This window comes from Copadichromis virginalis, linkage group LG23 (assembly GCF_057382275.1).
Source record: "Copadichromis virginalis isolate Kocher_CV1m ecotype Utaka linkage group LG23, C_Virginalis_male_GT1.1, whole genome shotgun sequence".
In the NCBI taxonomy this organism is placed as follows: domain Eukaryota; kingdom Metazoa; phylum Chordata; class Actinopteri; order Cichliformes; family Cichlidae; genus Copadichromis; species Copadichromis virginalis.
In genome coordinates, this window is record NC_140639.1 from 6472266 (window position 1) to 6489167 (window position 16902).

Sequence of the window (16902 nt, forward strand, 5' to 3'; positions counted from 1 at the left end):
GGTATCCCTTACTCAGTTTACTCATACCTTAAGCTGGGTTGTTTTAATAATTGACAGATGGGTTTCTTAGGCATTTGGGATACAAACCTACTTTTTTAGGTTGTATTCAAAATTATTAGAAATGTATAAATAAGGTTAAAGCGATAAAATTAGGATAGTTTACTACATGTAACATCTCAGTGCACATTCAGGGCAGGCCTTTCTGTCTACAAAGCACATTTAAAACAAGAAGTGCCAATTCTGAGAATACACTACTATGAGAAAGCAGGTGGCATTGACGACAAGGTTTGTGAGCATTATAACTCATAAGGTTTTCAAATTCATCCTATGAGTACATCTGATAAACATCTCGGACAAATTGGAATCTCAATGACCTTGACCTCAAGTACATAGGTTAACTTTTTGAAAAGCACCTAGGGTTTTCAGGTGCATCTGAGGGTGTTACTGGTGTAAAAGGTTTCAGGTTTTTCCTCAGTAGCTGGAAAGCTGCTCTGTTGGATTTTAAATGAGGCCATTGCACCTCTATTATACAGTCATTGATTCAAACAGACACTATGATCATGAATTTGTTCTACTCCTGCTTGGGTTAATGACTTTGGTTACATATGTTAGTTTAAAGACATAGTCTATTAATAGTTGTGGCTATTATAGACCACAATATGTGTTGAATCACTATGCAATTTGGTGGGATGTATGTCATTTTAGCTGGGAAAAATATATTTTAAATGAAAATATTAGGCTAAAGAAAGAAAACTTCCAATGAGCTTCAGAGTCATTAATTGGCCACCTTCGTTCTTCAACACAGTGTGAACTCTGAGGCAAGCTTTCTTGTAGTTTCTTTAAGTAGTCTTCAGACATAGTTCTACAGGCCACAGTCTATCAAAATCTGACACTGTTTTTCTAAGTGTATGCATCCATTACCTTTGTGACATTTTTCTGTTCTCCACTTGTCCAGTTTCCTCAAAAAGTTCAAGGTTCAGTACGTACAGAACTGAGATGTGCTAATTTTTTGGCTAATAGGATCACCTTCTTGGTGCATAAATACTATTTTATATCTGTCCAATTGGTATCTTTGGGACTTTTTGTAGATTAAAATAGAATCTTAGTTGTTACAAAGAGCTTTAAATAGGCTCTTAGTAACAACGTGTCTCAACATAAACTTAAAATTATTTCTTTGCTAAGTTGTCATGTTACGTATAGACATGACACTGGTTCATCTCTTGAGTTTAAAGCATTTTTTTTATGCGTGAATGTTACATAGGTCAGTTGTAAGCAGTTCACCAAGCAAAAAACACTCCTCTGAAAATGGGTGCAAGGCAGAGAAAAGGAAAAATGAGTTGCTCAAGATCAACAGTTTTCAGTTTGACTTTATGGAAGCAAACAAAGAAATGAAGGGCGAATCGAGATTTTTGCACAGTATCATAAATGATGTGATTTAATTATTTGCATGTTTAAGGTTACGTTTTCTCGCTGCACCATCTCGTGGTACAAACTGGTATTACACTGAAATACAGCCCAGGCCCAACTTTAGTACAGATCTCTTCAACACAGTACATAGATGTTTAGAGAGAGAAGTCACAGTGGATGTTTCTTCACATTCTGCTCACAGCTGAAGTTCAAACATAAATAAGGCCGTTTAAACTGTTATAAACTAAACCGAGGAAAGCCACTATGTCACTGACTGAAGCGAAACAAAACTTAAAGTGAAATAAAAACTAATTTAAAAATGCAGATGTGTTAAACAGTGTGGGTTAATGGTTTTGAATTGTGTTGAATTGTGAAGTTTTCCGGTCTCATTGAGCCTGTCATGTTTCCTGTTGGGGCCCCTCCCTTTGGCACGCTGCTGTTTGCGGCCACATTTATAGCCGTCTTCGGGATTTGTTTGTGCTCTGAGACGCCGTTTCTTCACCGCAGACGCAGGCAGCTGATGATGATGATGACCCTCTGGGTTGTATTTAAAGCCCAGGGAAAGCGGAAGCCTGGCCTGACTGTTATCAGTTGAGAACTGCTAGCTGGTGTAGCCTTACACTGAGCAGCCTTCATCGTTAGCCGCCTGTGCTGTTCACTCATACATAGTTATTAAACATGAATAGAGAAGGAAATGCGAGCTTTTTCGGACAACAGGACTAAAACATCACCAAGAAGAAAGAGAAGAAGAAGTAGTCACGGGTGAGTAGCTGTTAGCTTTTATTTGTTGCTTTTTTCCACCAAGCGGATGGCTAGCACTTCGCTGACAGCTAGCAAACAACACAGCTGCCGTGAAAGTGAAACTGATTAGAAAATGCTTCTTTATAACGACATTTTCACTGTGACGAAGTTGGATAGTAGTTATTCGTGTGTAAAGAACAGCAGAGATACACACAGCTAATTTGAGTTGCCGCGCAGTTGTACAGTATCATAATTCAACTCTGATCCAGACAATAGTCTGGTTCAAATTCCCACATCTGTCTGCAGCGGTTAGTTCCTGTAACAGAGCCACAGTGAAGGAAAATGCCCCAGTTCGAAAGCTAACTGCATATTAATGTATGAGGTTTTATCATTGTAAGAAACCCATCATTAATCATTCATTCAAACGTGTAATTTTTGTTTGATCTTGACAAAATCCCTGCATTGATGTTCCCCAGCTGACGAATCCATACACACAGCTGATATTTAAAAGACTCGGAAAACAATAGCTTAATAGAGTCAGCGGTTGCCTTAATTTGGGGTTACCTCTTTGTTTATTTAGGTCAGGGATTGTACCTCTTAATCACCCCTGACGTACCCCCTCCAAATCTCCGTATGCATAAACAATAACACCAAGCAGCAATAGGGAAAAAATGCTCTTCGGCTTCACAAAGCTGTTCATCATCTGGCTCTGTTAATTCAGGATTTAACAAATCAAAGTGCATAAGATTGTGACTCAACTACAACGAGCTATAAATAATCATAAAAGGGCTTTGTTGTCTAACTTCTATTTAAACAGTGAGATGCTTGACTTAAGTTGAATCATCTTTTCTCAGTTGCGAGGGTTAGAAACAGCATTCATTGCCAGATGTTGTCTAAATTCTTGTTTGATTGAACAGCAAAATCTCATAAACAGACACAAACATTTCTGCACTGGCTGTCATGTCAAATCTCCTCTTGAAAAACAAGTGTTGGACATGGAAGAGTATACTGGGTTTGCGTATAAATGCTGTAGTTTACCAAGGGTATGTACAGTGCTAAAGAGGTTTTATTATCAACACTAGCCCAGTGTTAACCCACATAAACAACAGACTAGTAGCTCAGTAGTTCTTTAAAAGTAAGTTGATAAGTATTTTCAGTGAATATTCCCCCCAAATCCCCATTAAAGTTCCATATATATCAGACATGCTACTTTAAAATTATTGTTTCTTATTTTATTGCTTGTAATCAGTGTATTTCAATTTTGCTTATTGTGTTCTAATTCATTTGTACAGAATAGGATACATTTTTGAGACAGCAAGAAAAAATGTTGTTAAGGGTTATCTGGGTTAAGACAGCTGTTTATCAGGCTGCTGCACATCACATTCACTGTCACTGACCTCACACTTGGTTTTATAATGGATTAGCAGCTGCTTTTGGGCAAACTGGCCCACCTCCAAACGGACAGCTTTCTTCTAAAAGACGGAACGTCTTTTCTGGATAATTTTAGCCGTTCCCACGTGGTAGGAAATTAATCATTTGTGAAACAGACTACAGACATTTAAGTAACTCTGTCACAGTACTGCAGTGAGCCAAATGACGAACAAACTCTGGTCTACTATCACATTTTTATATATAAAAAATGCTATACGTCAGTGTCTGTTTGATCAGTTATCTGGTTAGTAACCCAGTTACCGACTTCCCTGACAGTACTAGAAACATTAAGAGGGAAGTGGTGAGTTGGGTTATTGCAAAACTGTAATACCATGTTGTTTGCTAGTCATGAACATGAACATGAAGGTCAATAAAAACAGATGGACTGTAAGCATAATATAGCAAACATAAAATGACTCATCATGATAGTGCAGGCATTGTACTGTAGCTGATTTCCATAAGTTCCTTTTCCAAACCCAGAACTTCCCTCCGACGAGCCTAATCTGGACACTAAAGTATTAATGGACAAGTGCACACTATAGCACACAAAAAAAACTTACTTAAAACATCACTCAAACTTGTCTCCTTGATCCATTTATTTAGTTTGAGCATTTGCAGAGTAAACCTGGGTTTCTCTAGTATATTAAGTTGGAGTAAAATTACTTGCTATCTCTCCACCACAGACATTTTTTAAAAAACGATAATGCATTGTCTGTGTGTGTCTGTTTCTCTGCAGAGCCACTAGAGAAAAACAGGAGCAGTTTGTGCCTGGCACTCCCCCAGCCTCCCCTCACCTCCAACCCTTCACACCCTCCAGTCCATTCGTGCTGCCAGCGAATGGACCCTGTAACAATGACGACCGGCGGGTGCTGCCACCTCCCTGGCTCTCTGTGTGACTGTGCCAGCAACACAGGCCTGTGGAAGAGCGTGGAGGAAGCGGGCGGTGACGGGTGCCAGGCGCTCTACGTCACCCAGGTCACAGCCATAGATGGACGGTTGCTGTCCTCTGTGCTCAAACCAATGAGTGCACAAAGGTACTTTAAGAATATTACTGTTATTGCTGTAAGATGTTCCACAGGTAAACTTTGAATGGGATTGTATTGTGATGGCAGCTTCTCCAGAGATAGGAAAAAAAAAATATATATATATATTTTGCTATAGTTGCTAAACTTGTGATTATGCCTTGTATTAACACTATTTCAGACAACGCACTTCTCCATTTTTCTTGTTTTTTGTGGGGGTTTTTTCACATTTCTTCACTACACACCCATTGAATATTATTATTATTCTCTTTGGGATAGAATGGTAAAACATTTTTGCTGTGTTTCATGCAGACGATGCCTGCCATTTATAAAAATCTCTGTATATTTTTTATCTCAGTGATGGTCCCATTTGCCGTATTTGCCATGAAGGAGGCAGCAGCGAGGGTCTCCTGTCTCCATGCGACTGCACAGGCACTTTGGGTACAGTGCACAAGAGCTGCTTAGAGAAGTGGCTGTCGTCCTCCAACACCAGCTATTGTGAGCTTTGCCACACGGAGTTCAGCATCGAGCGCCGACCGAGGCCCCTCACAGAGGTAACAAAGGTCAATGCCCTTTGCCTTGTCTGCAACAATCCTTCTTCTCATCCTTTTTATTCATCGTGGTTGGGCTGCTGGTTGTGAATGAGTGTGTATGTATGAAAGTGTGATGGTGCTTTTTATCCGTCTTTTTCTTGTTTTACATCTCTCTGCTTGCTTGCTTGCTTCTTTGTTAATGCAGAATGTCTTTTCTCTTCATTAGCTTCTTTCTTTTTACCTGGTTTCTGCCACAGTCTGACTTCTTTCTGTTTTTCTTCCCTCTTACGTCTTACCCCACAGTGGCTGCGAGATCCCGGCCCCCGTAATGAGAAGAGAACACTGTTCTGTGACATGGTGTGCTTCCTGTTTATCACTCCTCTAGCAGCTATTTCTGGCTGGCTTTGCCTGAGGGGCGCTCAGGATCATCTTCAGCTGAGGAGCTGGCTGCAGGCTGTGGGCCTCATTGCCCTCACCATTGCCCTCTTCACCATCTACGTCCTTTGGACTTTGGTAAAAAAAAAAAAGAATTCCCATCCATTATTACTGTAAAGCAGACATTTTCACTCGGAAAGGTTGATGTATAATGCTGCACTTCGGTTTTCTTCAGGTATCATTCCGCTACCACTGTCAGCTGTACTCTGAGTGGAGGAGAACAAACCAGAAAGTACGTCTGCTCATTCCCGAAGCCAAGGAGTCGAACTCTTCCCAGCATTCCTTGCTCTCTAATAAACTGATGAAAAAATCGGCCAGTGAGAGCATCGTATGAGACCAAACGGAGATAGTCAATGATTATTACATCTTTTACGTATGAGGGCTGATTCCCGATGCATCCTGCCCACAGTTTTGACTTTGAAGAAACACCTGTGGGGATTTTTTTTGTGTGTGTCGCTTTTTTTTTCTTTTTTTTTTTCTTTGCACCATGGGCTCATATTTTTTCACATTGCATTTTATAATCCTCACATGGGTGCAGGAATTAGCACATTTTAAAGGAATCTGCCTTTCCTCGTGTCAGGTGTTGACCAAGTTTATGCAAAGGCACTGAGGAACGGTGAAAGTGGTGGAAGCATGCAGAAATGGAGCCGAGCTGTCTCATCATCACAGATGTGACAACATGACTGGCTAAAACTGACAGCATAAAACAAGATGGATCGAGTAAACTTGTTAAAGAGGACTGTGAAATTGAATGATTGTCCTGCTTGGTTTAACAACCCATCGATGGTCAGGTATAGCACGTCTACTCATTGTGTATTGCGATGATAAAAGCAACTGCTACATACGCCTTTTAATCGTGTGTTACGTGGGCACGCACTTACCTACTTGGGGCTTCTCTTCTCTGCCCACTGAGGATCTCGTTGTATAATCACATATTAGTCTGTAGTTTGAAGATAAAAAGCTTTGATCTTTAATTTTTATTTCATAGTCACATCTGGATATGTCATCTGAGTGGAATCTTTTAACTCGCAGCTTTTACATCATCTCATCCGAGACCAGGCGGCTGCATAACATTTGTAAAGCAGAGACTTCTGCAATAAAACACTGTGGACATCGAGGTTTTCGCAGTACACGAAGACAGTTCTACCAACGTGCACAGTTATGCATGCAAGCAGCACTGTTAATATTTTTTTTTACTCTTATTGTATTCTAAAATCATTTTTTAAACCACTTAAGAACGAATGACTTTCCTATTCCTACTGAAGTAGGGTTTAACAGTGTCCTCATAGAGGTTCTTGTACTATCAATATGTAACAAGTAGGTATTTATATTTATATAGATGGATAGAAACTCCATCACGAGTATTGGTGTGGTGGCTGGGGCAGTGTACAAAAGCGTTATCGGTGTTGCTTGTTATTCATTTTTGGTGTTTTCCTTTTTTCTTTTTTTTTTTTCATGATCATAACAGTCAGAGAATTCCTGCTGTTGTTTAAGTTACGATTAAGCATTTGGTCTAATGTGATGAGAAACTTTCTTAATCTGGGATTTTAGTGCTGGTAAACCCTAAAGGTAACCGCCAGCATTTTGATGTTACTGACCAGACTCGCCTGGAACTGGCTGTGTTGGTAGAGTTGGGAGATAGCTGAAGTTGATTACAAACTACAGCGTGTGCCTGGTATTCAGATTTCCGGGTCATATGATGGTCCAGTTTTTGTAATGTGAAACATTGTTTCTTCTCTATGCTTAATTTAGGTTACAGGGAGATGTCTAATTGCTTTTTAACGCATGCTGTAGGCTGTCCACAGGGAGACAAGCTTGTAGATTTAAAAAAACCCTCCCAACATTACATGTACTACTAAAAAAATAATTTAATTCAGTGGATCTAATGAAGCCAATTCAGCTTAGTATTGGTCTGAAATACTTTAATCATTTTTATTTATAGATTTGTCTTTTAATGGGTTGCAATTAAAAGAATTCGTCCCCTTAAAGGGGGTGTTTAAAGCGATATAAGTTTAAAACTAACCTGACGACGACCTGTTTGGTGGATTTTTGATTATAATTCCAAGAAAGGAATTGTTGATGCATGACGCCGTCATGGTGATCAAACTGTGCGATGCCTTTTGATTTAGTTCCATTTAATGAATGCTTCTGCATTTAGTAAATGGGCAAAATCTATCATTCTTGGTTAATTATTTAAATATTTACCTTTAAATCAGTCAGGCTTGAATAGTAATTTATTAACATGATGTGGTGTGTGGTGATGTAAAATTTATCAGAGAGAAATGTGTTTTTAGAAAGGGCTTGTGGTAACATTCAGCAGACAAATCAGATCAGTGAAATTATTAGTTTCCAGCAAGCATCGTATATTTTCCCCTCCTGTCCTTTGTTAATGCTACATAAATGTGGTAAACCCAAAATGAGGTTACCAGTTAAGTAGGTGGTGAAGCGTTAGTCATGTAAAGATGTCTGTTTTCAGGAGGAATGTTGACATATGCTTGTGTTTTCCTCCCTTTTCTCACAGTGCTGCATTACCAGTAACGAGTCATTTCCTTGTTTACATTACCAGTTCCCTTTGGTACATTTCACTCCTGCTCGTTTGATCCGCGTTCTGCCCCAGATAAATATTTGTTTGTGTTTTTAAGAACAAAGGATTACACCCTGCAGTACTGCGGTGTGCTCGTCTGCCTTGCAGGCTTATGATAAATTTGGTCATCCGTGTGTTTACCCGAGAAAGTACTGGAATCTGTTTGTACGATGTGCAAGAGATAACTGATTTTTTTTTTTGATGCAATGCAAACTTATTTCCTGTATTGGGAGTCTCTGCAGAGTTGCATCAAACTATGCAACACTTCTCCTTTTTTGGCTACTAAGAATTTCTGACAGTGTTTTTAGAGAAACGTAAAAAGAGAGTCTAAAATGTTTGTCTTAAAGGTGTCATGACACCTTTAAGACAAATTTGAGTCGCGAAAGCAAATATAGAAAGGGATTTTTTTTAAATTTCTTTGTTGTTACTCAAACAAATGAACACGCAAATGTTAATAATGTTGCGGTATAACACATTTGTGAACTGGGCATGTTGGGTTTTTTTTGTTTCATCTGCAATTTATGTTGCTATTCCTCAGTATTATTTTTTTTTTTATATTGTTAAATACTACAATGTTTATGGTGTGCTGTGGGGTGAAGGGATGTCTTCATCAATGTACTGGTACCTGCAATCAGCCAAGAAATGTTTGCAAAGCAAATAAAACATAATCATAAATTATGTAATCATGAATTTGTCAGTGACAGTTTGTCTGCACTTGTGTAGTGTTGGTAAGGAATTGTCATATATGTTATATAGTGTAGTTATAATGGATGTTTACAAGTCCGTCTAGTGCAGTGACGATGACATGTCATTAAGTCTGTTTTGAAACTCAGCTCAGTGAGCTTGCTAATCCTAATGGAAAAAAAAACAAACGCTAATGTCAAGTCCTTCTATGGTATCCGTGGAGACTCACTCAGTATCTGCTTCCTGTCCGCTGCATGCGGCATAAGCAGCTTAGAGTAACAGAAGTTCAAAATATGCTGTTTTTGTGCAGAGGGTCTGCTCTCCAGGAAGGAAAAATGTTTTTCACAGGTTATTATTAGGAGTCAAAGCAATGTTAAAAGGTGTTTCTTCTGCCTTCCTACTTGCCTGTCTTGCTCTCAGTGACAGCAGTTGCATTCTAGAGATGTAAATCTTGGTGTGCTGCTCCAAGTTAAATGATCTAGATGGTGACCAGATACAAAAGAGCTACAGAGGATATACTCAAGTAAAAAATGGCAATGTATTTTTAAAATATTAAAGGGGGGCTTCTTTATATCCTGTCATATACGCTCTCTGGCCTCTTCATTAGGTACAAATCTTGAGCTGTCAGTCACATGTCATAAACTTTATGCATTTAGACATGGTGATAACTGCTGATGTTCAAACTGAACATCAAAACGTGGAAGAAATTAGATTTTGGTGACTCTGAGTATGATGTAGTTGTTGGCGCCAGACAGGCTGGTCTGAGTGCTGATGTACTGGGGTTTTTCCCAAAGAAAGAATGGCATGAAAATGAGAAAATATCAAGTGAGCAGCAGTTCTCTGGGTGAAAATGTTTTGTTGATGCCAGAGGTCAGAGGAGAATGACCAGACTGCTCTGAGCTGATAGGAAGGAAACTGTAACTCAAGCACTCCCTACAACCGAGGTATGCAGAAGAGGATAGTGGAAGGCACGGGAACCTTGAAGCTGGGCTACATCAGCAGAAGACCACACCAGGTGGCACGCCTGGCAACTGAAAACAGGAAACTGAGGCTACAATTCACATGGGCTCACCAAAATGGGACAATAGAGAATTAGAAAAACGTTGCCTGGTCCGATAAGGCTCCACTTCTGCTGTGACGCATGAGTGGCAGGGTGAAAATTTGGCACAAACAGCATGAAAGTATGGATTCATCCTGCCTTGTGCTGACAGATCAGATGACTGGTGGTGGTGAAGATTTTCCTACAACAACCCACCGCTGACGATCTTCATGCTTATCACCGGCATACCAATCTTCTAATGCCTGCGTCCAACACCTTAGATCATCTCAAACAATAAGTTCACTACACTCGAATGGGCTATATAGTCACCACATCGCAATCCAATAGAGCACCTTTAGGATGTGGTGGAACAGGAGATATGGATGTATGGCCACAAATCTCTGAGGAAGAACTGCATTAACTTGTTGAATCTATGGCAGGAAGAATGAAAGCAGTTTTGAAGGTAAAGGTTCCTACCCAGTGCCCAGTAAGTGTATTTGCAGTGTTACACTGGTGGATGCTCATACTAAAGATGACTAGTTTCAAGTAAAAAAAACAAAAAAACCCAGTTTTTTGCATGTATTGATGATACCCCTAATGTAGTCATCAAGTGCACAAAGCTGGCTCTGAACAGAGGAGCCGACCTACCTGCTGTTCAGGTCTTTTGTTTGCAAGCGGTAGCCAGTCAGAAGGAAAAAGTATATGTATAGATGGATCCATTGTATAAATGGATAAGGAAAAGTTAAAACCTCCCTAAAAAGCCCATTTAGTTGATTCAGAATTCTGCAGCAAGCGAGCTGACAGGGGTAAGACAGAGAGAGCATGTTTTTCCCACACTGCCTTCTCGTCATTAGCTCCCTGTTAAATCCAGAATCAAATATGAAATCCTTCACCTCACTTTAATCAGGCCCTCATGGTACCATACCACTCCAAAAGAGCACTTTGCTCTCAGACTGCTGGTTTACTTGTGGTTTCTAGAGTATTTAAAAGTAGAATGGGAGGCAGAGCCTTCAGTTTTCAAGCCCCTGTTCTGTGGAACCAGCTTCCAGTTTGGATTCTGGAGACAGACACACTCTCTACTTTTAAGATTAGGCTTAAAACTTTCCTTTTTGAAGCTTATAGCGAAGCCTGGATCAGGTGACCCTGAACCCCCCGTAACTACGCTAGGCTGCTAGGGGGTTTCACACTGAGTGCTTCTTCTTCACTCACCTTTTCACTATATCTTTAGACACCACTCCACATCTAATCATTAATCTCTTGCTCTCTTCCACAATGTGTCTTTTATTTTGTTGCCCTCAACCCCAAACAGTTGTGGTGGATGACCTCCCCTTACTGAGCTTAGCTCTACTGAATGTGTCTTCCTGTTAAAGTGAAGTTTTTCCTTCCCACTGTTGCTAAGTGCTTGCTCAAAGAGGGGGTTGTCTGATTGTAGGGCCTTATAATATAAAGCACCCTGTTGATGCTATTTGGCAATATAAACTGAATTGTACTCTATCAGGGTCCAAGAATAAAACATAGTAATCAAATTTATGATCAAAGATTCGATTCGACTTAAATTTCTGTACTAGCAGCTGTATTTTCAGATTCGAAAACCCAGTTTTCTAACTTCAAAAAGGCGTAATTCAAAGTTTTAAATATTTACATTAGTAGAGTTTAGAATGAGACATTAACATGTAAGCAGTTATGGGCTCAGGAGGTTGAGCGGGTCATCTGCTTATTAGGCTACTTTGGTCAGATACTGAGATCCCAATTACTGGAAAGACGTCAGAGTGTGCCAGCTAAAAAGTGATTAAAAGCATGAAGTAAAGAAGTCAGAGAGGAAAAGCACTGTAAGTACCAGTCCATTGAACATTTTAATGTTTTTCACCTACCTTACACTTACACATGTAAAATAGTTATCTAAGTGACTTCAGAGCTAGAATTAAAATGACAATATTTCAGTTTGTTTTTGTGTGGAATAGTTTAAAATTGTCCACGCAGTTCAGTACATTTCTGATGAGAAAAAACAAAAACAAAAAACACAAACAAACGAAAACCAAACAAGTCAGAGTACGTTAAATATCCATTTAACAAACTGCTTCAGTCAAGGATTTTATTGTAAATTTACACAGTTCTTAAACTGAAAGTAAAACAATGATGACTTCAGCCAAATCTTCTTCAATAAATACATAATGAGGATATTTTTTGGCATGATGTAAGAAGGATGTAAGAGCCACACTGTCAAATAGCACAATACTGCTTCACCTGGTTGGAGTAACTGTCTGTAGTTTATTTACACAGCACCATCTAGTGGTAAACCATTGAAATGTATCTCACAACCTCCCTTTAGAGGACAGTGTTTCAGTTCAAACAACTTTACAGGCATCAGTAAGACAGCAAAGACTGCCTTGCTCCTGGATAACAGGAACCTTCACGCAGACTGAGTGACATAAAGGCTTCTGAAATGTTTCTTTCATGGCAGAAAAGAAGAGCACAAGTGACTTCAAAAGTACTTTATAAAACAAAAGTAAAGGTTAAAAAAAAGATTTAAAAAAAAGAAAAGAGGCTAAAGTGGTGAGGGAGTTGGCCGTGAGCAGAGCTACGGGGGGAAAAAGTGCACAGGTGATGTGATGTGGAGGTGAATGTGGAGGAGAGGATGAGTGTCATTGGACAGAGCGTCACAGGCTCTGGCAGCACTGGAGTTTGTTGCCCTTCTGCCCGTCAGTGGTTGGCGGGACACTTATATCTACGACATTGTTGCCTGGAGACTCGTCGTGTGCAGATCTGTCTGCTATCTGCTTCTGTGACACGATGCGATAGATTTCTGCAGACAAATTTGAGAAAGAGGAAAAAAAATTACACTTTTGCAATGTTCATCATTTAAATTTTAATGTTCTTATTTATTTAACTGGCTGTGCAGATTAAATATAAAAAGGTACTATCAGCTGCTCGTGCATTTCCCAGAGGAGTCGCCACATGTTTTGATCTGGCACAGATTTTTATGCCAGATGCCCTTCCTGATGTAACCCTCCCATTTATCCAGGGATCAGCCCAAGGAATACACTAGTTTGTCACCCTGAGGTGGGGTTTGTTTCTCTCTCAGTCCTCTATTTTTAACCAGTGGGTGTAAAGAACGCTAAATGTGTTATTAAATAAATAAATATTTAACAGTAGCATGTAAGTTACACTTACTGATCAAACTAATCTAAATATGAGTGCATTTAAAATGTACCAAATTTAAGTAAATATTAATTACAACCCATGCCTAAATCCCCAGAATTAATAAATGTTAAAGTGTGTACAGTAGTTATATAAATGTAATGTCTTTTTTCCTGCTTCTATCTGGCATGCAACTAACATACATTACTGTCAGAAAAAAGTCTTGATTCGCCATCATTTCTTTACATTTTACAAGGAAACTGACAGCACAGTCTTCAGGAATAGTTCTCCAGGCTTCCTGGAGAACATTAAAAGCTTTTCTTTAGATAATGGATGTCTTTTTTTCCCCATTCCCTGACAAGATGATCCCACACTCCTTCAATAATGTTCAAGTCTGGGCTCTTAGGAGGCCAGTCCTTACCTTACAGTGTTCTGTTGTGCGTTTTTCTTCTCAGGTATGCCTTTACTGGATTGACAGTGTGTTTGGGATCACTGACAAATGAAGCCGTTGCTCAGATTTGGCTTATTCAAAATCTAACCGTTCTTTTCTGTATTCATTAATTTTGACAAGATCTCCAACACCACTAGCTGAAATGCAGCTCCAAACCATGACAGAGCGTCCACCATGTTTTATAGATGGTTGTAGACACTCTCTGTTGTACCTCTCTCCCGAGTTCCTCCAGACAAAATGATGGCAATATAAACTTTGGATTTCAAATTTGGATTAATCACTCCATCAGGCCTCTTGGCATTATTTTTCAGTCCCATTCTTGTGTAACTTGGCAAACACCAGCCTTTTCTCTCTATTTACTCCCCCTTACGAATGGCTTCTTGATCGCCATGACTTTAAGATACTGATAGACGTGCCACGTCTTATTTTGTCCTTCATTTGTCCAGTTTCCCCTGTTGTTTTAAGGATATGCTGCACAGCGTGCTAAGCTACGCCAAGTTTTCAGATAAAGCTCATTGAGAATCACCTTGTTGATGCAAAACACTACCATTGGCTTGAGTTGGGTGGCTTTTTTATGCTTCAGTTGGCTTAACATTAATTCACTGCATTTACAGCAGTCAAATAATCAATTTTTCAGAAAAAAAGCACACTGGGAAGCTATAATATAAAGTGCATCTACATGTCATCATACAGATGTTAACATGTATAATACTGCACATACAATGACTGCAACATTCAAGTTGTAAAAAAGTCCTTCACTAAGAATGAAACGAACTTACTAACCTTAAAAATCGTGGTCAAAATATTGAGCATAACATGACTTATTTTAACAATAGTTAATGTAGTTACCCATACTTGTTTATCATCAACATATTCAACTAATAACGAATGTTGGGGACATCAAAAATCATTTCACAGTGACAAAATCTATACTGAAACATTTGATGAAATTACATGAACTGGTCACTACCAGTATTATGATTTTGGTAGATGCCTTTTATCAGATTTCAAAATAAAAATTCTGTGTGCATTCCTACCTGTTAAAATGTTCTTGAATGCCTCCTCTACATTCGTGGAGTCCAATGCTGACGTCTCAATAAATGAGAGTGTGTTCTTTTCTAATACGAGAAGAGACGTTCGACACTTGAGATATGCACAAAATCACACTGAGCGCAGACTGTTTGGCATAATTGTGTCTCAGTGCGATTTACCTGCGAATGCTCGGGCCTCATCAGTGGGCACGGCCCTGAGGTGTCGGAGGTCGCTCTTGTTTCCAACCAGCATTATGACAATGTTGTTATCAGCGTGGTCCCTCAGCTCCTTCAACCAACGTTCAACGTTCTCATATGTCAGGTGCTTTGCGATATCGTAGACTAGGAGAGCTCCTACCGCACCGCGATAATACCTAAGTGAACCAGCATAAACGGAACGATTAAAATACTGTCAATACAGCACGATCGTGTAAGCTAGTTCAGACAAACTGAAAATACTCACGCTGAGGTGATGGCTCTGTAGCGCTCCTGGCCAGCTGTGTCCCAGATCTGAGCCTTTATCGTTTTGCCGTCCACCTGAATGCTTCGGGTGGCGAACTCCACCCCGATGGTGCTCTTGCTCTCCAGGTTGAACTCATTTCTTGTGAAACGGGACAGCAGGTTACTTTTCCCTACTCCAGAGTCTCCGATTAGTACAACTAGAAACAATACAAAAATTATATTTAGACTTTAAATGAAAAGCACTCAAGGAAATTGTACTTTTAATAGTGTCCCATAGGCGGGTCTGTGACCAGTGACTGGATTTCTACTTTGTTTTTACACTTAATTTAAACAGACTCATTTTTAGCTGCAGGATTACAGATTTTACTACAGAATTTACAGCCATGCTGAAAGTGCTGAACTGTTGCTTTCTATCTCTAGCTATCAGACTTTGCCCTTTTGGGAATGAGGCTATTAGAAGTTGCCAATATCCTGCTCTATAGGAAATCTGACTCATCAGTTTCTCAACGCCTCTTATTGCTGTGTCGTAACGAGTCATCAGTATCTTACAATCAGTATCCAATGGCTTCTCTAGACCGCCTTACTTTGATTTGATATTTTTAAGAGATAGCTACTTGGCCATTCATAGTGTTTCATCTCAGGTTAGTATCACAAGGGAGGAAATAAGGATGCCACCTATTGTGGTCCCATTCTGACAATGAAACCTAATCAACATAACTGTAATCCTAGGAGTAAATGGATCATATGATCAGGGCTTGGTATTTGTTTGGTATGAAAATATGCTGGCTTTTGATGTTTGGAAAACACCTGGGAGCAAAACAGGGCTCTACTGGAGTTTCCTCCTCTTTGCTTTCACTGGGAGCGAGTTTCCTCCCTCAGGCTCCAGTTTTGTTTTGTTTTTTTGTTTGTTTGGTTTTTTTTGGGGGGGGGGGCACAAAGAGGAATCCTGTTTTCTTAATCATTTCATCTGAGTTTAGGAGGCAGTCTAAAGAAAGCAGACCATTGCTGGAGCCCCTGCTTAAATAGCAGACGGCTACGTGTGGCCACCGCAAAGGAAAACTTCTCTTCCATGCCAGTAAAGTTTAATTAATGCAGAAGTAATGGCACCATCCGTCTGACTAGCCACTAGCTTGCAGCGCCACACGCCCTACTTTCTAGAAAAGCCCAAACTGCTAGCTGTAAACCTCGGTACAAAAGAAACAGCACCGCACCTAAAGTAACGGTAAATATGGGTTTAATTAGAGGAAGCGACGCTTCAATTGTAAAATAAAATAATAATAATAAAATAAAATGTAAAAAAAAAAAAGGGGGGGGGGGATCTCGGGTTAGCTACAGTTAGCAGCCACCACCAGCTGATTTTCTACCCGGCGGTACCGCAGCTAGCATGCTAACTGACGCTGAACCCGTCCAGAAGCGGCAGCGGTTCCGCTTACCTTTAAACAAGAAGTCGTATTCATCGTCCCTGTTCCCCATCGTTTGATACTATCGCCCTCCTTTTTGAGATTGCGGTGATGAGAGTAGGTAGGTTTCCCTGCCCAAACCAGGGTGGTGCGCCAAGATGACGAGAGACAATGTGCACGGAGCGGAGCCGCTGACACGGTCACGTGACTGCCCGCTACGCAGTTGCGCGTACCGAGAGGAGGCGATGCGGTTAGTACTGGGAAAAGTCTCCCTGTGGATACTTTACATTCATTTACCTTCTTATTATAATTCGACTTTTAATATGTTGTGTTTTTAAGGTTATAAATTATGTCATAGTTTTTGAGGTTTCTGACGTTTAATTTACAGACATATGAAAATGAAAAACCAAGTACATCCTTACCGCTTCCATAGGAATAAAGAGGGTAAGTAACAGGCAGGTGCCGGTAATCAAATGCAACAAGTCCTTCATTGTACAGAGAGATTATTCACAAATTGAAAACATTCAAGACAGCTGCCAGCAAA

At 39.9% G+C, this 16902-nt stretch overlaps 2 protein-coding genes across 2 annotated transcripts; one reads left to right on the forward strand and one right to left on the reverse strand.

Moving 5' to 3' along the window:
• Positions 1-620: 620 nt before the first annotated feature.
• On the forward strand, positions 621-8839 carry marchf2 (membrane-associated ring finger (C3HC4) 2). Its single transcript, XM_085448887.1, has 5 exons — positions 621-2169; positions 4316-4613; positions 4960-5155; positions 5438-5647; positions 5745-8839. Exons 2-5 carry the CDS (start codon positions 4417-4419, stop codon positions 5901-5903), a joined length of 762 nt encoding a protein of 253 aa, XP_085305013.1. The 5' UTR covers positions 621-2169; positions 4316-4416; the 3' UTR covers positions 5904-8839.
• A 2865-nt stretch (positions 8840-11704) lies between these two features.
• On the reverse strand, positions 11705-16571 carry LOC146680114 (ras-related protein Rab-11B). Its single transcript, XM_085447882.1, has 5 exons — positions 16392-16571; positions 14960-15155; positions 14677-14870; positions 14503-14583; positions 11705-12679 (listed from the first exon to the last, which is right to left on the reverse strand). The coding sequence occupies exons 1-5, from the start codon at positions 16429-16431 to the stop codon at positions 12534-12536; spliced, it is 657 nt and encodes a 218-aa protein (XP_085304008.1). The 5' UTR covers positions 16432-16571; the 3' UTR covers positions 11705-12533.
• Between the last annotated feature and the right edge of the window lie 331 nt (positions 16572-16902).

Excerpts from the sequence above, each read along its gene's own strand:
- marchf2 (XM_085448887.1), top strand. The coding sequence starts at position 4,417 with ATGGACCCTGTAACAATGACGACCGGCGGGTGCTGCCACCTCCCTGGC. Across the intron at positions 4,614-4,959 it reads AAACCAATGAGTGCACAAAG|TGATGGTCCCATTTGCCGTA; the intron begins GTACTTTAAGAA and ends TTTTTATCTCAG. Across the intron at positions 5,648-5,744 it reads TCTACGTCCTTTGGACTTTG|GTATCATTCCGCTACCACTG; the intron begins GTAAAAAAAAAA and ends GGTTTTCTTCAG.
- LOC146680114 (XM_085447882.1), bottom strand. The coding sequence starts at position 16,431 with ATGGGGAACAGGGACGATGAATACGACTTCTTGTTTAAAG. Across the intron at positions 15,156-16,391 it reads ATACGACTTCTTGTTTAAAG|TTGTACTAATCGGAGACTCT; the intron begins GTAAGCGGAACC and ends TATTGTTTCTAG. Across the intron at positions 14,871-14,959 it reads TACAGAGCCATCACCTCAGC|GTATTATCGCGGTGCGGTAG; the intron begins GTGAGTATTTTC and ends TGGTTCACTTAG.